The 23,019-nt window shown below is 35.7% G+C and overlaps 1 protein-coding gene across 2 annotated transcripts in view; it reads right to left on the reverse strand.

Moving 5' to 3' along the window:
* The window catches only part of CD163L1 (CD163 molecule like 1), a 74,326-nt gene that overhangs the window by 39,095 nt on the left and 12,212 nt on the right, over positions 1-23,019 (reverse strand). For both annotated transcript variants that reach the window (XM_007967470.3, XM_073020444.1), the window contains exons 5-8: positions 13,339-13,659; positions 10,422-10,742; positions 4,694-5,014; positions 2,566-2,886 (exon numbers count right to left, since the gene is read on the reverse strand). In XM_007967470.3, the coding sequence (XP_007965661.3) occupies positions 2,566-2,886; positions 4,694-5,014; positions 10,422-10,742; positions 13,339-13,659 (1,284 nt within the window). The remainder of the gene's footprint in view (positions 1-2,565; positions 2,887-4,693; positions 5,015-10,421; positions 10,743-13,338; positions 13,660-23,019) is intronic.

Here is a 23,019-nt window from a genome sequence, read left to right on the forward strand (position 1 = left end):
ATGCTCTCTCTCACCACTCCTATTCAATATAGTATTGGAAGTTCTGGCCAGGGCAATCAGGTAAGAGAAAGAAATAAAGGGTATTCAATTAAGAAAAGAGGAAGTCAAATTGTCCCTGTTTGCAGATGACATGATTGTATATTTAGAAAACCCCATCATCTCAGCCCAAAATCTCCTTAAACTGATAAGCAACTTCAGCAAAGTCTCAGGATACAAAATCAATGTTCAAAAACCGCAAGCATTCCTATACAAAAATAACAGAAAAACAGAGAGCCAAATCATGAGGGAACTCCCATTGACAATTGCTACAAAGAGAATATAATACCTACGAATCCAACTTACAAGGGATGTGAAGGACTTCTTCAAGGAAAACTACAAACCACTGCTCAATGAAATAAAAGAGGACACAAACAAACGGAAGAACATTCCATGCTCATGGATAGGAAGAATCAATATCGTGAAAATGGCCATACTGCCCAAGGTAATTTATAGATTCAGTGCCTTCCCCATCAAGCTACCAATGACTTTCTTCACAGAATTGTGAAGAAAAAACTACTTTAAAGTTCATATGGAACAACAACAACAACAACAACAAACCCACATAGCCAAGACAATCCTAAGCAAAAAGAACAAAGCTGGAGGCATCATGCTACCTGACTTCAAACTATACTACAAGGCTACATTAACCAAAAAAGCATGGTACTGGTGCCAAAACAGACATATAGACCAATGGAACAGAACAGAGGCCTCAGAAATAACACCACACATCTACAACCATCTGATCTTTGACAAACCTGACAAAAACAAGAAATGGGGAAAGGATTCCCTATTTAATAAATGATGCTAGGAAAACTGGCTAGCCATATGTAGAAAGCTGAAACTGGATCCCTTCCTTACACCTTATACAAAAATTAATTCAAGATGACTTAAAGACTTAAATGTTAGACCTAAAACCATAAAAACCCTAGAAGAAAACCTAGGCAATACCATTCAGGACATAGGCATGGGCAAGGACTTCATGACTAAAACACCAAAAGCAATGGCAACGAAAGCCAAAATCGACAAATGGGATCTAATTAAACTAAAGAGCTTCTGCACAGCAAAAGAAACTATCATCAGAGTGAACAGGCAACCTATAGAATAGGAGAAAATTTTTGCAATCTAACCATCTGACAAAGAGCTAATATCCAGAATCTACAAAGAACTTAAACAAATTTACAAGAAAAAAACAGCCCCATCAAAAAGTGGGCAAAGGATATGAACAGACACTTCTCAAAAGAAGACATCTATGTAGCCAACAGACACATGAAAAAATGCTCATCATCATTGGTCATCTAAAAAATGCAAATCAAAACCAGAATGAGATAACATCTCATGCCAGTTAGAATGGCGATCATTAAAGAGTCAGGAAACAGATGCTGGAGAGGATGTGGAGAAATAGGAATGCTTTTACACTGTTGGTGGAGTGTAAATTAGTTCAACCATTGTGGAAGACAGTGCGGCCTAAAACCAGAAATGCCATTTGACCCAGCAATCCCTTTCCTGGGCATATACCCAGAGGATTATAAATCATTCTACAATAGACACATACACATGTAGGTTTATTGCAGCACTGTTCAGAATAGCAAAAGCTTGGAACCAACCCAAATGCCCATCAATGATAGACTGGATAAAGAAAATGTGGCACATATACACCATGGAATACTACGCACTCAAAAAAAAAGGATGAGTTCGTGTCCTTTGTAGGGACATGGATGCAGCTGGAAACCATCATTCTGAGCAAACTGTCACAAGGACAGAAAACCGAACACCGCATGTTCTCACTCATAGGTAGGAATTGAACAATAAGAATACTTGGACACAGGGTGGGGAACATCACACACTGGGACCTGTCGGTCAATTGGGGACTGGGGGAGGGATAGCATTAGGAGAAATACCGAATGTAAATGATGGGTTGATGGGTGCAGCAAACCAACATGGCACATGTATACCTATGTAACAAACCTACACGTTGTGCACATGTACCCTAGAACTTAAAGTATAATAATAAAAAAAAATTATATAATCCATAAGCCCAGACCTCTGGATGAAGTTTTTTTGTTCTGATGCTGTTGGGATTGACCTTACATAAATAAGCCTTTCAGGTAACAATGAGTATTTGAGTAATCTTGGGTACCAATTTTTGAAAAATTGGGTGATTCAACATAAGGGTTTATTTATTTAAATAAACAACTGAATTCTCATTATTTTTTCCTAAACTGATTTGACTATGGATAACATCTTTTTGTAGAATTGTATTGACTAGTGGTTTGATGAAACTAACTTTGGGAAAATTTGGATAGATATTAGAAAATTAGGTTTCATTTCTTGAGAAAACAGGTTTGATCCCATAGAAAGATATTAAAAATGAATGAGAATATGAGATATGGTTAGCTCTAAAAAAAGTGAGAAAGAAATGAGTACTCGGTCATAAACGTACTGATTAAGAAAAAAGAAGGTATGTAGAAGGCATGTTAGAGAACCCAGGCAGTTTCTTTTAAGGAAGCCCTGGTTTGGGTATCTTACCAGAACAGATCACTCCAACATCTTCACTGTGACTGCAGTCATTATTTCCCCACCCACTGTTCCTGCATGACCAGAGATCTGACTCAGCTCCATCACAGGAAACATCATCAAGCCAAATTTTTCCATATCCTGTAGAAGTGTTTCCCAGACCCATGCCAATGATAGAAGTTGGGCAGTCCAGCTGGCTACACACCACAGCCGCAGCAATACTGTTCCAGCCATCATCACACACTGTGCCCCACTGTTCTTGAAAGTACACCTCCAGTCTTCCTGAGCAGCGGTTGCTGCCGCCCGCCAGCCTCACGCCCCATGTTGTATTACCTGCAACAAGAACAATGAAGCAAGTAGTTAATGGGTGTGATGGTTTATTTTATATGTCAACTTGGCTGGGCTATGATACCCAGTTATTTGGTCAAACACCAGTCAAACAGACAGTGCTGTGAAGGTATTTTTTCAGATGTGATTAACCTTTAAATCAGCAGACTTTGAGTATGGCCAATTATCCTCCATAATGTGGGTGGGCCTCATCCAATCAGTTGAAGACCTTAAGAGAAAAGACTGAAGTCCCCCAAGAAAGAAGGAATTCTACTTCCACACTTTCTTGAGATTCAAGACTGCAACATCAGCTCTTCTCTGCAGTCTGCTGGCCTCCTCTTCAGATTTTGGACTTACAAGTCCCCACAATTGCTTATAAAATTGATGAACCAATTCCTTAAAATAAAACACACACGCGCGCACACACACACAGAGAAGAAAGGCTCACATTCCATTGGTTTTGTTTTCCTGGAGAACCCTGAATAATGCAGATTTTGGTACTAATAGTGGTTCTAGAGGAACAAAATCTTAAGGATGAGTTTTATGAATTGATACTATAATTCATAAATTGATTCTAGAATTGGTTCTCTAACCTGATAAAAATTTAATGACACTAATGATTCTATATCCAGTAGTAAAGAGGGCACTGAAATCTATGGCATGATGTGGCAATAGATATATACAAAATCTCATCATTAGATATTCCTAATCAAATACTCATAGGAGGTAAAGTTCTGAATGAACATGTATTTGTTAACCTAGGACATTTCTGTCAAACTTACAAGCATAATGAGATTGGCTGGCTACAACCCATTGCACTGGACAAAGTGGGGAAAGAAAAGAATGAACTTAGAGATTCAAATTCCCACCTGAACCTGCAAGTTTTTATGTCTTCCTGGAAAGAAACTCATGTCTCTCATAGCCACAGAACTGAGATAACTGAAAACCTTCCCCTGGTAAGGTACTGAATTCTCAACCTCACAAGATGTCTACTGTTTAAGTGAGGGATTTAATTGGGATGGAACGGAATTCTGAACATTGGGATGGGGTAATATGGGGAGACCTGATAAGGCTGGGAACATTGAAACCCTAAATTCTACTGTTTCTCCTTTAACAGTAGAGACAACCATCCACCTCTGTATGAGAATATTAATTCTACTTTGCTTGAAGAAATTGAATCTCTCCTGAGATAATTGCCTTGAAAGGCACTCCTGATTCTCCTAGCACCCATTCCATCAGCCCTCTTTACATCTAGACTCAAGTCCCAGCAAGCTCCAAAACATGAGGTACAAAGTGTCTAATGTGGAAGTGCACACAAACAACCATGATTTTTCCAATTTACACAGACAGGTATCAGAATATATGTGAGAATGAATATTAAGGATCTGAGATAATGCTGGAAGGAACATAAAGTTGGATCAGGGTGAATTTAAGGATATGAGCCCTAAGCAGAGATTCTAGATTTAATGATGCAGCTAAGGGTTAGAAAGGCTCTAATAGTTTGTTGGACTGGTTGGGTGAAACATGTACCCAAAGGTGGCCTACGCTTAATGAAGTTGAAAGGCCAGACTGCTTCTGTATTTGGTAGGGGAAGGGATCAAAAGGGTCATGGTCAGGGTTGTCTACTAATTTCTTACTTTACCTGTATAAGCGGAAGAGTTCCAGGTAAAGTGAACTGAAGTCTAACTTAAAGACAAGAGTCATGACCCCTCAATCAATTCCCAGATGTGAGCCAGTTTATAGACCCAGAAGCCCCTCCTATGAGGAATACTATTTCTCTTGTCAGGAAATAATAAACAAGAACAAGTCTTACCTGAGCAGGTTACAATCACATCCTCTCTGTGTACACAATTATGCTTTCCCCATCCATTATGTTTACAGTCCCAGATATCTGACTCATTTCCAATGCAAGAAACATCATCCAGCCAAATAGGTCCTGATGCTTCTTTAAAGTAGGTGATACCAAACATACGGATAGGCTTTCCACATCCCAGTCGTTTACACACAACAGCTGCATTCCTCGTACTCCATCTGTCATGACACACAGTCCCCCACTGTCCTTGGTATTTCACCTCCAATCTCCCATAACAGGGGCTATCAGCCCCGGCAAGTCTTAGGTCCAGATCTGCCTTATCTGCAAGCAAGACAAAACCACATATTTGAGATCAAATGAGAGGGTCTTTTCAGAAGACTGAAAAGACTCTCTAAATTCACCACTATAAGGCTTTGCCTAATAGGTGATATATTAGGCATACTTTTGGATGAAAAGTTTGGTTTTCTTTCTTTTGACAATTTTTTATTCAATTTTTGGAGAGAATGTGTCTCTAAAGCATGAAACAACAAAAGCAAATTTACTGAAGTAAAGCCTGGGGAATGTTATAAAGCCTCCAAGAATGATGGATTTGGATAAGATGAGCAACGTGGAAGCATGCAGAGAAGTTCTTTGAGGTATGGATAATTCAGGAGATAACTCTGGCAGGTTTCTGCAGTGGAGTCCAGCATCAGCACCAAAGCTCATTCCCTCATAGTCTTCATTTTAGTTTGTCCGCCATGTTTTATAAGATAAAGGGAGGCATATGTACATGAAACTGCCCTTTCATAAAATAAATTCCTTTTTAATTCTTAATTTTTCCAGTGTTCAGAGCACTTGACAAATTTTGAGAAAATCCTTACTTCCTTCCTCCCTCCCTCCTTTCTTTTCTTCTTTCTTTCTTTCTCTCTTTTCTTTCTTTCTCTTTCTTTCTTTCTTTCTCTTCCTTTCTTCCTCTTTCTTCTTTCTTCCTTTTTCTGTCTTCTTTCATTCTTTCTCTCTTCAGTTCTTTCTTCTTTCTTCCTTTCTTCTTTCCTTCTTTCTTTTTCTCTCTCCTCTTTCTCCTCTCTTTCTCTCTCTCTTTCTTTTCTTTCTTCTCTCTCTTCTTTCATTCTCTCTCCTTTCTCTCTCTTTCTCTTTCTTTCTTTCTGACTTTTCTTTGTTTCTCTTTTCTTTCTGTCCTTGCTCCCCTCCCCCTCCCTCCTCCTCCTCCTCTTTCTCTTTCTTTCTTTCTTTCTTTCTTTCTTTCTTTCTTTCTTTCTTTCTTTCTTTCTTTCTTTCTTTCTTTCTTTCTTTCTTCCTTTCTTTCTTTCTTTCTTTCTTTCTTTCTTTCTTTCTTTCTTTCTTTCTTTCTCTTTCTTTTTCTTCTTTCTTTCTTTTTCTTCTTTCTTTCTTCTTTCTTTTTTCTTCCTTTCTTCCTTCCTTTCTTCCTTTCTTCCTCTCTCTCTCTCTCTTTCTTTCCAGGGCCTCGCTCTGTCACCCAGGCTAGAGTGCTGTGGCACAGTCTTGGTTCACTACAACCTCTGCCTTCAGGGTTTAATCCTCCCACCTCAGCCTCCCAAGTAGCTGGGATTACAGGCGCACATCACCACAGCCAGCTATTTTTTGTGTTTTAGTAGAGACAGGGTTTCACCATATTGCCCAGGCTGGTCTAGAACTCCTGACCTCCTTTCGGCCTCCCAAAGTGCCAGGGTTACAGGCATGAGCCACCGTGCCCAGCCAAGAAATATTTTGCTATGCAGGTACTACTGTGATATAGGAAAGGTATAATATTTTATAATGGGTCACTTTAAAAATTCTAAAAGCCTTCCAATTTCCTTACTTGCTATCCAGTACAACAACTCTTCCATGTGTCTATAATAATCTTACATTCTATTCAACCTAGTATGTGTGTGTGTGTTTTAAAATATAATATTTAATAATTGCATAGGATACCATCATATGGAGATATAGAGATTCTGTAAGTTATTTAATTAAGACACAATTCTTGGTTACTTATGTTATGGTTAATTTTTCATTTTCACAAATTACGCTGCCATGGACATCCTTACACATAAAGTTTTGAGTATGTCACCAAGTACTTCCATGATATAATGGAAACCAATGTATTCAGTGTAGGTTAAATGTATGGGTGTATGAACAGATATATGATGTATGTATATATAATATATATCATTTCCAGATATACTAAATAAAAATTCATAGAAACAAAGCAAAGAAAAAATTTAAATTCCTGATGCAAATAAATATACAAATGAAGTAGTGTATCCTATTCTAGTATAGGGTAACTGGATAGTATAATGATATAATTTCTGCACAAATCAAACCAATTTATATTTATATGGTATTTTAAGAGACTGGGCTTTTCTACATTGCCCAGGATGGAGTGGAGTGGCTATGTACAGGTGCAAGCATAGCACCTTACAGTCTCTATCTCCTGGGCTCAAGTGATATTCCTGCCTCAGCCTCCTGAGTTGCTGGGACAACAGGCATGTGCCACCATGCCCAACCAATTCATAGGTTTAATATTACCTTAAAAACAATTCTAATTTTAATCCATATTTAGAAGAATAAGAAGAAAAAAGTAGCAAGGAATTTTATGAAAAATAAGAATACTTAGGGAATATATATCTCAGTACATATTAGCCTATAGAAAGCTACAATAGTTAAATGTGTTAAAGTTAGTTAAAGTAGTTAAAGTTAAATGTGATAGTTCTAGAAATAGAAGAGGGGGACTATGTATTTTATAAAGGGACTCTGTAAAATACATAGAGTTCTTACACATTATGAAGACAAAGACCTCACACAACTGAAAAATGGCCAAAGAACCAGAAATGCTAACACATGAACAAATACAAGTAAGTTGCTAATAAAGAATTGGGAAAAAGCTCTCATTTGTTATCAAGGAAGTAAGATTTTTGAGCATTGACTTTGGAGCTAAAACAGTCCATATTTGAACTCCAGCTTCACTACTGCCCTGACAGCTGAGTGACCTGGGCGAGTTACTTTCTCTCAGTACCTCTATTTCCTCACTGTAAAATAGAAATTAGAATAGTAACCCCCTTCCTGGGATTCCATGAGGATTCCATGAACCCATATATGTAAACTAATAGAACACTGCCTGGAACACCATAAATATTCAATAACTGTTCATTAATATTATTATATTTTTAAAATCAGATTAACATTTATTCTAAAATATGAAAACATTCAGTGTTAATATGATACAGTGGACTAATATGGAACTGAAATCGAATAGAAGAAAAAAACACAATTTATAGACAATAATTTGTTAATATATATCCAAGACTTTAAAAAAAGATGCATATGGTTTTACATGACAATTTCATTTTTAAGTATTTGGCAAATTACATAATCAAGTGTGAAAAATGTACTTCTCAGTATATCAAATAAAATCATATTTTTAACAATAAAAATTTGAAAACCTTTTACAACTTAACATGATGAGATAGTTAAATAAATTATAGTACATTTATGCAATATAGTAAGTAGCCTTTAACATTAAGATAGATTAGTAATGGCCATGTGGAATATGTCTGTGGTATATTGTTCAGCACAAAGGGTACACACACACACACACACACACACACGGTCTAGAAATATAAACAAAAAAAAAAAAAAAGAATGAATGGCAGCGTTGCATGTGGATTTAAAAAATTCTTTTAATTTTTTTGTATTTTGACCTTTTCACTGGGTTTATAATTTGAAAAAGTAGTTTCCAAAAAGCAAAAGCAATTTTTATAATGTTTTATATCAATCTATGAGAAAGAGAAAACTAAAATAAAATTGATGTGTACAAAAGAATTGATAGTTAACTTTGCCTACCAAATTAATCACATTAAATGTGAACAGAATAGATAAATAGATTCATAAATCAAACTCCACTCTGCAATTTCTGGATACCATTATATATTATACTAATCTGACATTCTTGAATATAAGGTGTATGTAAGGTGTACATTCAAGAATGTCAGGTTAGTATAATATTAATAGTGAAAAATTATCAACAGCCTAAACACCAAGAAAAGAGCTCAGGTTAAATTTACTGTACTCATATGATAGAATAACATAAAGTTTTTTAATTTTAATTTTTAAGAAATTAGTTTTCGCCGGGCACGGTGGTTCAAGCCTGTAATCCCAGCACTTTGGGAGGCCGAGACGGGCGGATCACGAGGTCAGGAGATCGAGACCATCCTGGCTAATACGGTGAAACCCCGTCTCTACTAAAAAATACAAAAAACTAGCTGGGCGAGGTGGCGGGCGCCTGTAGTCCCAGCTACTCGGGAGGCTGAGGCAGGAGAATGGTGTGAACCCGGGAGGCGGAGCTTGCAGTGCGCTGAGATCCGGCCACTGCACTCCAGCCCGGGCGACAGAGTGAGACTCCGTCTCAAAAAAAAAAAAAAAAAAAAAAAAAAAAAAAAAAAAAAAAAAAAAATTAGTTTAAGGGTGTGGGAAAATGCAAATGTTATAGCAAGTGAGAGACAAGATTCAAAATAAGGAGTTGCATTATCTATATTTCTATCCTTCCATCCACATACAAGGTATGTGTGTGTGTTTCATTTACAAGAACATCATTCTTCATTTATCCTATATCTATCATCTATCAGGCTTTTAGGATATCGATAAATAACAGGACTATCTAGGTATACTCTCATGTAAATAGCATCATTGGAAATGGTTATGTAGGCTCACAATACTCCCCTGACACCTGTGCCCCCTCCCACTTAGGACTCTCTAGATATTCCTTTTTTTTCCCTTCATAAAGTGCCACAGAGAATAATGATGACTGGATTTTATTTATCTATTTCATTTTTTTTTTTTTTTTACAAGATGAGGTCTGACTCTGTTGCCCCAGCTGGAGTGCAGTGACGCAATCACGGCTCACTGCATCCTTGAATTTCTGGGATCAAGCAATCCTCCTGCCTTAGCCTACTGAGTAGCTAGGACCACAGGCATGTGCCACCACACCCAGATAATTTTTAAATTTTTTGCAGAGGGAGTCTTGCTATATTACCCAAGTTGATTGTGAATCTTGGCCTCAAGTGATCTTCCTTTGTTAGTCTCCCAAAGTGTTGAGGTTACAGGTATGAGCCGCTGCACCTAGCTTTGTTTTTTAAATATCTAACCTTTTTTTTCTGTTTAAAAGGTCTTGGAAATGTTTTATACTTAAAATAATTCATAAGTATTATACACACAGATTTTCTTTGTTTTCAATTCTACTAATGATATTCTAGATTCTTACAGAATTATACGTCATATCAACATATGTATATAAATATATCTATATCAGCTACATGGATTTGTATATATTCCTAATTCTCTATAATAAGCCTTAATTTATAATCAGAAATAAACAGTGTATACTATTAAATAAAAAACTTAAAAAGCAGCAGAAAAACTGTTAAGAAAACTGTAAACTAGTACAACTCATTAGTTTAATATGAAGAGAGTTTTCCCAGTTATTTTAGAGATACAGATTATACTCATGCAGTGGTACCAGCTGTATCTGATTTCAGGAGAGACTGCTAGTGAGGAGAAACTCTCTTTTTACATTGTGCACTTGAAAAGTTATTTGTGCTGCTTAAGAGTACTTTGTGGTTTTTTTAAGGACCAAAAAACCTTTTTTTCAAGCTACTAAATGCTTCTAACCTCCCAACAAATTATTTCTAAAAATTCAAATGTGTACTCTCTCATGATCTTTGAACCTTACCAGAACAAATTACTCCAGCATCTGATCTTCGGAAGCATGTTCGCTTTGCTTTTCCATCATATATGCAGTCCCAGAGAGATGACTCATTCCCAGTGCAAGATATGCTGTTTATCCAAATGTCTCTAGCTTCGTTACTAGGTTTAGCACGACGACTGCCAAAGACGCTAAACGGACATCCTAGCTGCTTACAAACCACAAGAGCTTGTTCATTCTTCCAGTTCTGGTCACATATTGTCCACCACTCTTCATGGATTCTCACCTCTACTCTCCCTGAACAATTGTCACTTCCATCTGCTAGTCGCAGTTCCAAATCTGCTCCATCTAGGATGAAGTCACAGAGAAACGTCTGAATTGGATTTGGGACAATATCATCAGCATCCCTCTCCTCCAACCTCCCCATGTGAAGATTAGACGTATCCTTCACATACTGAGAAAAGTAAAGACTGGAAATGCATTTTGTTTCAAAATTTCAACAAGAAGACTTCAATGCTAAAGTACTTGTCGGTCTTTATGGCAACAATCTTCTTTTCAATATGAACATTGAAATTAGAATCCTAAGAACCTTGCTTTAGCCTTGCTAAAATTTAAGAAACTAAACATTACAATAAAAAGCCTTAGAATCCTATATGCCATTAATTACATTAATTTTCAAAATATTAGAGCGATTATTTTTAACACCATAAAATAAAATAAAGTGTTGGGAAATACTTGCCTTTCAGTAACTTCAGAAAGAAAAGGGACAAAAAGAATGTGCAATTAGGAAAAAATCTCTCTTGGATTTAAATAGAAACATGTTCTTTCTCATACTGTTTTCTATGAAGAAGCAAGCCTTTGCTTATTAAACATATTTGCTGTAGGAAATGAAATTTGTTCAGTGGTAATTTTTGAAGGAACTATGTGTTTTCGCTCTGTCAGCATGTACATCACGTGACTTCTTTGTGTCCCTGTGACTCTGCTTTTTCATGCATACAAATAAATATATTAAATAACCCCAAGAAAGTAAAAATGTGGAGAATTTTTCTTGAAATAATTGAGGAAAGAAGATATAATTTCTATGCCTCATCTCCTCCCATTATTCAAGCTTTTCATACATCATTACAAAAGTGTAATTTGCTATCTAGTGAGAAATCTGGTTCACATTGAATAGGTTAGTCTCGGGAGATTTGGAGGTTTATTTTCCTATAAATAATGTGGGTCATAATGATGATAATAATTATGCCTAAACCTATGGAGAACTTCTTGGTTGCCTGGCACATTTTAGGTATTTTCCCTGCACTATTTTATTTAATGCTGTTATCCTAGTCATGATATAAGAAATCTGCAACTTGGAGATTGATTTATACAGGGTCACATAATTATCAAGTGACAGATTTTAAACTGTGAAACTGTGAACTGTTTTTGTTTGGTGAAAAAAAAAATCCTTTGACTACAGGGCTGCGGAGAAGGCCAATGTATCTAACTACCCATTTTCTTGTGGGTTGGCCACATACACATCTATTTTCAGTGTTGGGATTGTTTTCCCACCTTGTTTTCACATCTGCATCATTCTTCCTGGCCCTTCCTTACTCTTCCAGAGGCACATCGTTCCAGAAGTTCCAGAGTTTGAATAGCAACTGGTCTTACAGTTAGGGATGTTATATCAAGTCAGAAGCACACTGTTATGAATTCACTTCATTGTAAGAAAATGTATCAAAATGATTAAGATTCTCTCTCTCTTCCTGTTTCCTCCCCCTCTCCTCTCATCTCTCTCATCTTCTCATGTCTCCCTCTTTTCTCTACCTCCCTTTTATGTGGAGGAAAATTTTTCTTGTAAAATGATGGATTGATCACATATACTGTGGGAAACTCTTTTGAATGGTGAAAGTGGTCGTTCCCCAGATAAAACTTGCAAGCAAACTAGTATAAACAGAAAGAAAAGGATTAAAAGATGTTCTGAATGTATTATCCTTCCCAAAAGTCCTATGAGGATGGCATAAATCCTGTGGCTAAGGTACAGCTAAACCCATAAACCACTGTCTACATATGTTTTTCTATGTATATTGTTCCCTGCTGCATACTCTAGACTTAAGCAAAACTCTTCTTAAAAGAGGCGACCTGATCTCAAATTCTATAGGAAATAAGATTAAGGCATCCTGTGTAAGGCTGGTAGAATAAGGTCAGTAATAATTTACTAAAGAAGCCTCTTCCATCAAGACAAACTGACTCTCAGAGGAAAATACTTGGCTCTACATCTAGGGATTCTCCTTTCATAAGAATATTAGAAGGTGTGGATTTAATCTTATTAAGACAGTGAACACGTTTAATTACATCTTTGAACATAAAATACTACTGTGAGAGAAATATGAGCGATATTTTAACCCCTGATATACAAAACTATAAATAAACAGTGAGGGGTAACTTGCTTGTAGTTGAGAGTTGCAAACTAGAAAACAAATGGCTGCAGACAAAAATTCTACTAGTATAAGGTACAAAGTAATTAGCAAAGTCATAAAGTTTTAGATAGGTACTCTTTGGAAATAGTTTATTTTAATGAGAGGAAGTGCTAAAACAAACTCAATGATAACAGAAAAATATAGTTGTATCTATGAATATGCAAAGTGATTATACATTTAAAAATTATACTGAATATTAATATAAGCCATACACTTGTATAGATTAATAGCAATTTTGACTAGATTGGATATTTTGTTGCACCAATTAGAATTAAGTAAAATGGTGTGTTGGGGGTGGGTAAAAACCTTATTCCCATGAGGCTTACAATGTAATATGCTGCATAAAACGCAGACATGTTCCCTGAGGAAGAATTGAAAGTGTCAATTCTTACACATCACAATTGGTTGTAACTTCTTCAGGGTTTGGTCCTAGTTCTCCAAAAAAGGAATTTTATCTGATATAATCATGTGGATGTAAGTCTTACCTGAGCAGATCACAGACACATCGTTCTGATGAATACAGTCCATATTTATGGTTGCAGAATGTCTGCAGTCCCAAAGAAAAGACTCATTACCGGAGCAGGAGACACCATCAAGCCATACAACATCAGATCCTGACTGCAAATGAGGCAAGCCAGCGAAGTGAAGTGCAGTTCCGCATCCCAACTGCTTGCATACGACATCGGCTGCAGCATTGTTCCACTTATGGTGGCATATGGTCCCCCACCTTCCTTGGATTTTCAGCTCTACTCTCCCCACACAGCGGTTAGTTCCACCTACAAGCCTTAGTTCAAGATCACTACTATCTGAAACAGAAATATAAACACAAAGCCCAGGTGAAGTTTTGATCAGAAACTTCAGATTCCAGATCCTGCTATCCAAATTGAGATTCAATGAATGCCTAACTCTTGCTTTTTAAAATTCTTGTACACGTACAAGATTAATATAATAGAATCTACCCCAGGAAAGGATCGTGCTATGATGTTGACAATCCACCAGAATCTCTGGCATTTGGGGAATAAAGCACAACAGAGAGTAGAAATGCCCTTTCTGATTGTGAGTTAAGAATAAATCTATCAAAGGTCAAGAATGCATGTAAATTTGTTGTCAAAACATGAGCCTTGCAGGCTCTGAGTCTAGCCAGCAACCATTTTAGAACTTGTAACTGTGTATAAGCAGTGGCAATAAGATATCATTGTCATCACTGTCATCATTCTCTTATTCCTACTTCAAAAATTTTTCTTCCTTTAAATGAACATTTAACTCCAACTTCTTGCAATATAACTTCCAATTATTCATCTTACTGGAATTTACTCTTGAATGAAATGGAACAAATGAAACAAATGAAAAATAAAACTTCCAAAGGTGAAAGCAAGTGTGGCCAACCATAAATTATGGACTTGTCATATTATTAAAATACTCTGTTGATTTAATTCAAATTATCAGCCTTTCCTTATTACCTTATTTCTTTATATCACTTAGCAAAATTGACCACTACATATATATATATCATGCGTAGTGGTCAATTTTACTAAGTGATATAAAGAAAAAAGGAAATAAGGAAAGGCTGAGAATTTGGATATTTTATATATGTATGTATATACATAGTGATCAATTTTGCTAAGTGATATAAGGAAATAAGGAAAGATTGAGAATTTGGATACACACACACACACACACACACATCCATACACACACACACACACACAAAATCATCTCACCATATCCATAGGGGTGTGGTTCCAGGACTCCTATGGATACTAAAATCTGCAGATACTCAAGTTCCTTAGTTGGCCTTCTGTGTCTGCTGGTTTCACACCCACGGATTCAACTAAATGCAAAGTTTCCATCAGCGGTTGATTGACTCCATGGATATGAAACCCACAGATTCTAAAGGCCAACTGTGTGTGTACATACATATTTTTACACTTAGCAAAATTGACCACTATATATATATAATATATTATATAATATAAATATAATATATAACATAAAATACATTTTTATAATATAATATATAATATAAAATATATTTTATAAAAAAAATATTTTATAAAAAATAATTTTATATTATATATTATATTTGCCTAGGTCTTCCAAGAATCCAAGAATACATTGTCTGTCTGTCTCCCTCTCTCTCCAATTGCTTGTTTTGTCCCCATATCTGTCAGTTAAATGAATGAGTCTCTTTTACAGATTATTTACCTTTATTTAATAAATTAACACACAGTAAAATCGACTGGTTTTGTGTACATTTGTGTGTGTATAGTTCTCTAAGTTGTAATACAGGAATTAATTTGTGTAACTATTACCACAGTGAGAATATAGAACTTTGTTACCCCATTCATTCATTGAAAGACAGTTAGTTACAGTGTATTATTGTTTTAATATATTGCTAGGTTCAAGAAACAGAATGTTATACTAGCAATATTTTAAAACTATTTCTATTTTTTTATTTTTGTTGATATATATCAGTTGTATGTATTTTGGGGATACATGTGATATTCTGATACCTATATACAGTATGAAATATTCAAATTAGAGTAATTTGGATATCTGTCACCTCAAAATTTTGTCTTTTATTCATGGCAAGAACATTCTAAATCTTCTCTTCTAACTATTTAGATATTTTTTTCTTAATCTAATTATCGATTAAGGAAATAGATTCCCAGAAATAATGTGGAACCTTGGATCTAGGCACACTCAAAGTGATTCACAATTGGGCATGCCAGCTCTTTGAGTCAAAACAGTGCCTCTGCTTTTGTTATTTTGATGGGCTGGTTTGTTTTTTCCTGTAGATTTGCTTAAGTTCCTTGTAGATTCTGGATATTAGCCCTTTGTCAGACAGACAGATTGCAAAAATTTTCTCTCATTTTGTAGGTTGACTGTTCACTCTGACAATAGTTGCTTTTGCTGTGCAGAAGCTCCTTAGTTTAATTAGATCCCATTTGTCAATTTTGGCTTTTGTTGCCATTGCTTTTGGTGTTTTAGTTATGAAGTCTTTGCCTATGCCTTTGTCCTGAGTGGTATTGCCTAGAAATACCTAGAAAACCTAGAATAGGTTTTCTTCTAGGGTTTTTATGGTTTTAGGTCTTACATTTAAGTCTTTAATCCATCTTGAGTTAATTTTTGTATAAGGTGTATGGAAGGGTTCCAGTTTCATTTTTCTGCATATGGCTATCCAGTTTCCTGATACCATTTATTAAGTAAGGAATCCTTTCCCCATTGCTTGTTTTTGTCAGGTTTGTCAAGGATCAGATGGTTGTAGGTGTGTAGCATTATTTCTGAGGCCTCTGTTCTGTTCCATTGGTCTATATATCTGTTTTGGTATCAGTAACATGCTGTTTAGTTACTGTAGCCTTGAGGTACAGTTTGAAGTCAGATAGCATGATGCCTCCAGCTTTGTTCTTTTTGCTTAGGATTGTCTTGGCCAAACAGGCTCTTTTTTGGTTCCATATGCAATTTAACGTAGTTTTTTCTAGCACTGTGAAGAAAATCAATGGTAGCTTGACGGGGATAGCATTGAATCTATAAATTACTTTAGGCAGTATGGCCTAAAGTAATTTTCATGATATTTTCATGATATTGATCCTATTTATGAGCATGGAATGTTTTTCTATGTTTGTGTCCTCTCTTATTTCCTTAAGCAGTGATTTGTAATTCTCCTTGAAGAGGTCCTTCTCATCCCTTGTAAGTTGTATTCCTAGGTATTTTATTCTCTTAGTAGCAATTGTGAATGGGAGTTCACTCATGATTTGGCTCTCTGTTTGTCTATTATTAGTGTAGAGAAATGCTTGTGATTTTTGCACATTGATTTCATATCCTGAGACTTTGCCGAATTTGCTCATGAGCTTAAGGAGATTTTGAGCTGAGACGATGGGGTTTTCTAAATATACAATCATGTTATCTGTAAACAGAGACTATTTGACTTCTTCTCCTTCTATTTGAATACCCTTTATTTCTTTCTCTTGCCTGATTGCCCTGGCCAGAACTTCCAATACCATGTTGAATAGGAGTGGTGAGAGAGGGCATCTTTGTCTTGTGCTGGTTTTCAAAGGGGATGCTTCCAGCTTTTGCCCATTCAGTATGATATTGGCTATGGGTTTGTCATAAATATCTCTTATTATTTTGAGATACATTTCATCAATACCTAGCTTATTGAGAGTTTTTACCATGATGGGGTGTTGAATTTTATTGAAGGCCTTTTCTGCATCTATTGAGATAATCATGTGGTTTTTGTCATTGGTTCTGTTTATGTGAAGGATTATATTTACTGATTTGCATGTATTGAATCAGCCTTGCATCCCAGAGATGAAGATGACTTGATCATGGTGGATAAGCTTTTTGATGTGCTGCTGGATTCGGTTTGCCAGTATTTTATTGAGGATTTTCACATCAATGTTCATCAGGGATATTGGCCTGCAGTTTTTTGTTGTTGTTATTGTGTCTCAAAACAGTGTAAAATAATTAATAAAATGGCATCAACAGGTTCTTACCTATCAATAATTGCTTTAAATGTAAATTGATTAAATTCTCTAATGAAAAAACAGAGTGGAGAGGTTAAAAAATGGCAAACAAGCAGCAGAACAAATGGGCTTAACGCATTTTTACAGAAAATTTTACCCAACAGCTGCAGAATACGCATTCTATTCATCAGCACGTGGAATATTCTCTAAAATAGACCATATGATAGGCCACAAAAGAAGTCTCCACACATTTAAGAAAATCAAAATTACATCAAGTACACTCTCATACCACAGTGGAAGAAAATTGGAAATCAGCCCCAAAAGAAATCCTCAAAACAATGCAAATACATGGAAATTACATAATCTGCTCCTGAATGAGCACTGGGTCAACAATGAAATCAAGATGGAAATTTAAAAATTATTTGAACTGAATGGTAATAGTCACACAACCTATCAAAACCTCTGGAATACAACAAAGGTGGTACTAAGAGGAAAGTTCATAGCCTTAAATGCCTACATCAGAAAGTCTGAAATAGATATTTTTTAAATTTTTATTATTATACTTTAAGTTCTAGGGTACATGTGCACAATGTGCAGGTTTGTTACGTATGTATACATGTGCCTGTTGGTGTGCTGCACCCGTTAACTCATCATTTACATTAGGCATATCTCCTAATGCTATCCCTCCCCTCTCTGCCCTCCCCACAACAGGCCCCGGTGCGTGATGTTCCCCTTCCTGTGTCCAAGTGATCTCATTGTTCAATTCCCACCTATGAGTGAGAACATGCGGTGTTTGGTTTTCTGTTCTTGTGATAGTTTGCTGAGAATGATGGTTTCCAGCTGCATCCATGTCCCTATAAAGGACACGAACTCATCCTTTTTTATGGCTGCATAGTATTCCATGGTGTATATGTGCCACATTTTCTTAATCCAGTCTGTCACTGATGGGTTTCTACCCAGAGGAAAAGAAGTCATTATCTGAAAAAGGTATTTGCACATGCATGTTTATAGCAGCACAATCTGCAATTGTACAAACATGGCAACAACCCAAATGCCCATCAATCAATGAGTGGGTAAAGAAATTGTGATATATATATATATTTTTTATATCTATATCTATGTATACACCATGGAATACTACTCAGCTATAAAAATGGAATGAAATAATGGCATTCACAGCAACCTGGATGGAATTGCAGACCATTATTCTAAGTGAAGTAACTGAGGAATGGAAAACCAAACATGGTATGTTCTCACTCATAAGTGGGAACTAAGCTATGAAGATGCAAAGGTATAAGAATGATATAATGGAGAATAGAGCAGCAGATCCTGACAAGGAGGATTCAACCACTACAGCACTTGAGCTATGTGCTAAGGAAAAAACTGCCTCCTCTAGGGGGTCCCTGAACTCCATGACTTCTGACTGGGAGAGAACTCCCAACGGGGGTTGACAGACCCCTCATACAAGAGAGCTCTGGCTGGCATCAGGCCGGTGCCCTCTGGGACAAAGCTTCTAGAGGAAAGAGCAGGCAGCAATATTTGCTGTCCTGCACCCTCTGCTGGTGATAACCAGGTAAATAGGGTCTGGAGTAGAGCCCAAGCAAACTGCAGCAGACCTGGAGAAAAGGGGCATGACTGATAGAAGAAAAAACTAACAAACAAAAAGCAATAACATCAACATCAATGAAAGAACGTCCACACAGAAACCCCATCCAAAGGTCTTCAGTCACAAAGATCTAAGGTAGATTAACCCATGAAGATGAGGAAAAACCAGTGCATAAATGCTGAAAATTCCCAAAACCAGAAGAACAAGTTATGCTTGAAGTCAACAGAAGAAAAGAAATAATAAATGGTAGAGAATAAATCTATGAGACTATAAAAACAAAAATTTTAACAAAACTAAGAGCTTTAAAAAAAAAAAACAAAATTGACAGACTTAGCTAGACTGTGAAAAAAGAGGAAAGTCAAATAAATGAAATAATAAATGAAAGAAAAAACATTACAACTGACACCACAGAAACACAATCATAAAATATTACTAAAACAATTATTGAAAGTGAATTTTATAATCTAGAAGAAATAGTTACATTCCTAGAAACATACAATCTACAAAGACTGATTCAAAAATAAACAGAAAATCTGAGAAGACCAATAATAAATAAGGAGATTGAATCAGTAATCAACAATCTCCACATAAGAAAAAGCCCAGGACCTGATGTTACAAGTGAATTTGATCGAACGTTTAAAGAAGAATCAATGCCAATAGTTCTTAAAGTCTTCCAAAAAATCAAAGAGGAGGAAAGACTTACAAACTCATTTGAAGAGGCCAGCATTACCCTGAGACCAAAGTCAGACAAGGACACTATAAGAAAAGGAAACTACAAATATCTTTTATAAAAATGGCTGCAAAAATCTTCAAAAAATACTAGCAACTAGCAAACCAAATTCAACCACATATTAATAGGATCACTAGCCATAATTAAGTGGGATTTATCCCTGAGATGCAACAACAGTTCAACATATAGAAAATAATAAATAGAATACATCATATTAATAGAATGAAAGATAAAAATCATATTATCATCTCAATTGATGCAGGAAAAAACATTTGAAAACGTTTTCAAAGAATGTTGAAAACAAATTCAACACTCTTTCATGATAAAAATTCTCCCTGGGCAACAGAGCGAGACTCCGTCTCAAACAAGCAAACAAACAAACAAAACTCTCTCAACAAATTAGGTACAAAAGAAATGTACTTCAACGTAATAGATACCAGATAGAGCAAGCCCACAGCTAACATTATATTCAGTGATGAAAGCTAAAAAGTTTTTCTCTAAGATTAGTAACAAGACAAGGATACTCACTGTCACCACTTCCATTCAATATAGTACTGAAAGTCCTCACCAGAGCAATCAGGCAAGAGAAATAAATAAAAGGCATTCAAATTGCAAAAGAAGAAATAAGGTTGTCTATGTTTTCAGATGACTTGAGCTTATATACAGTAAACTGCAGAGACTTAAAAAAAAATGCTTGAACTAATAAATAAATTCAGTAAATTTGCAGGATACAGAAAATATTTTTTAAAGCAGCTGCGATTTGTTTTTCTTTTTTTCTTTCTTTCTTTCTTTCTTTTTTTTTTTTTTGAGACAGAGTCTTGTTCTGTCGCCCAGGCTGGAGTGCAATGGCATGATCTTGGCTCACTGCCTCCCAGGTTCAAGCAATTCTCCTGCCTCAGCCTCCCAAGTAGCTGGAATTACGGGTACGTGCCACTAGGCCTGGCTAATTTTTGTATTTTTAGTAGAGATGGGGTTTCACCATGTTGGTCAGGCTGCTCTGGAACTCCTGACCTCAAGTGATCTGCCCGCTTCGGCCTCCCAAAGTATTGGGATTACACGCGTGAGCAACAGTGCCGGGCCTAAAAAGTTGCATTTCTATATACTGACAACAAACTGCCTGGAAAAAAATTGAGAAAACAATTCCATTTGTAAGAGCATCACAAAGAACAAAATACCTGGGAGTAAATTTAACTAAGGAGGTGAAATATCTGTATTCTGAAAACCAGAAGTCATTGATAAAAATCATGGAAAGATATCCCACGTTTATGGATTAAAAGAATTAATATTGTTAAAATGTTCATTCTACCTCAAAAGACCTACAGATACTGTACTGCATGCTTAAAAGCAGCTACGAAGGTAGCTATTATGTTAAATGTTCTTGCCATCAAAAAATTAATAATAAAAGGGGTGGGAAGAAACTTTGGGAAGTGATGCATATTCTTATGGCCTTGATGGTGGTGATGGTTTCGTGGGTTTACAGTTTTTCTTAAACTCATCAGGTTGTGTATATTAAATATGTACAGCTTTTTACATGTCAAACAAACTCATTTAAGGGCTTTAATAAAATGATAAAGGCAGGCCAGATAGCAAGAATTTGACAATGTCATACTTGCTAATGTGATTCTTGTTCAGTGAACATGACAATCCATTCCCCTCATGCAGGCATCCTTCCAAGTTATAGAGGTTTCAGACTGTCTGTATTTAATGGTGCTGGTCAATGATTAATTACAACTTACTTCCCTTGCTTCTTTTGTTCTTAGTTAAGTCTCATCAAACTTATTATATAATTATATAATAAATTTCCTATGAAGAGTGTATATTCTGACCAATTTTCAAAAACATTCTGGCCTACTTGATAGTTACATTGCTAATTGCAAAACAATAATTTGAAGCTTTGTTTATATGTCATTCTGTTATAAATTTAGTAACAGATAAATTCTGCTGAATCAAATAATGTCTGGCTGCCCTTGGCAAAACTGGGTTTCTGTAACTGAAAAGTCTGTAACTGAAGCCAAACACCTTTAAATAAAACTGTAAAATCCAAGACTATTTTGATTGCCAAGATACCCCCTTTATGGTTTTAACTATCATCCAGATACTAAAATAAGGAGTAAAATTAGAGAATTGTATTTAACTACATAACATAGACAATTGTACCGATAAAAAAAATTTTTTTAAGTCAATGGAATCTATTTAGTGTGAAATATACGTTCACTTTCAATGTTCTTTAGATGGCATGTATTCATACTGTTTGCCCAGTAGATTATTAGTTCCTTGAGGACAAAATAGGTAACACATACCTTTTTCTTATTTTTCACAGAATCAGTCATTGTGTCTAGTACACAACAAGAAAAAGCCCTAGAAAAATCATCTCTTTGTCACTTATTACTTATCTCTGTAGTTCCTTTCTTCACTCAGAGTAGTATTCCTGCACTGTAAGCCAGTATTTTCATATGATTTACCAGCTTCTGGACTAAAGCCCCCTTCCTCGCTTCTTCATTTTCCCATTCAGTTGTATTGTATCAAACCTAGACTTGACTTCCCTTTGTTCTCTTTTGTTTCTATACCTATATACCACCCTCATCATTACTACTTGCTTTCAATAGCTGTAATTTTGGTGAGAATTTGATACTCTCTTTTGCACTTTGGGGCACATTTGTGGTCACTTAAACGTAGTGAAAATATAAAACTAACTTTTGCTAATTCTGCTGCTGATGTTCCTTTCACATCCAGGTAGCTGGAAGAAGTAAATAAATTATGTTTGCAGACTCAAATAATCCAATCAAACTAGTCTATAGGTGTCAATACCAAAGTAAAAATATAAATAACAAATTATTTAATCTGAGTTTCTTCTACAAAAACTGACTTAAAAATATAATTATATATACAATATTGTGTTATGTGCCAAAATTGTTAAACATAATCAGAAGATATGTGTAGCAAAGTTTAATAAACAAGAAAAAACTACGTAAAATAAAGGATATTATCTCAAATTTGAAATTGTAACTGGATACTTTTCCCCATTTTGTCATGAGGAGAAATGTTTTCAAACCATGTAACAATTAAAACACATTTTAGGTTAAATAACAGAATTCTTAGGGGCTATTATGACATTTATAAATCAAAATAAAATGTCCACTTCAGTAGGCATTACTGCAAATTATCAAAAATGTTTTAAGAATTTCCTTGGATTTGTCTTTATAGTAAATTTGTAAACCACAAAATCATATCTGTCTTAATTCCTCTAAAATCTCCCAAGATTTTATCAATTGCAAAGTCCTCAAGCACTGCTGATATGCTGATACTAAATTTATATCTCTAATTCAGACATTTCTTCTGAGAATTTCCAGTGGGAATATCCACC

This window comes from Chlorocebus sabaeus, chromosome 11, assembly GCF_047675955.1.
Source record: "Chlorocebus sabaeus isolate Y175 chromosome 11, mChlSab1.0.hap1, whole genome shotgun sequence".
Lineage (NCBI taxonomy): Eukaryota > Metazoa > Chordata > Mammalia > Primates > Cercopithecidae > Chlorocebus > Chlorocebus sabaeus.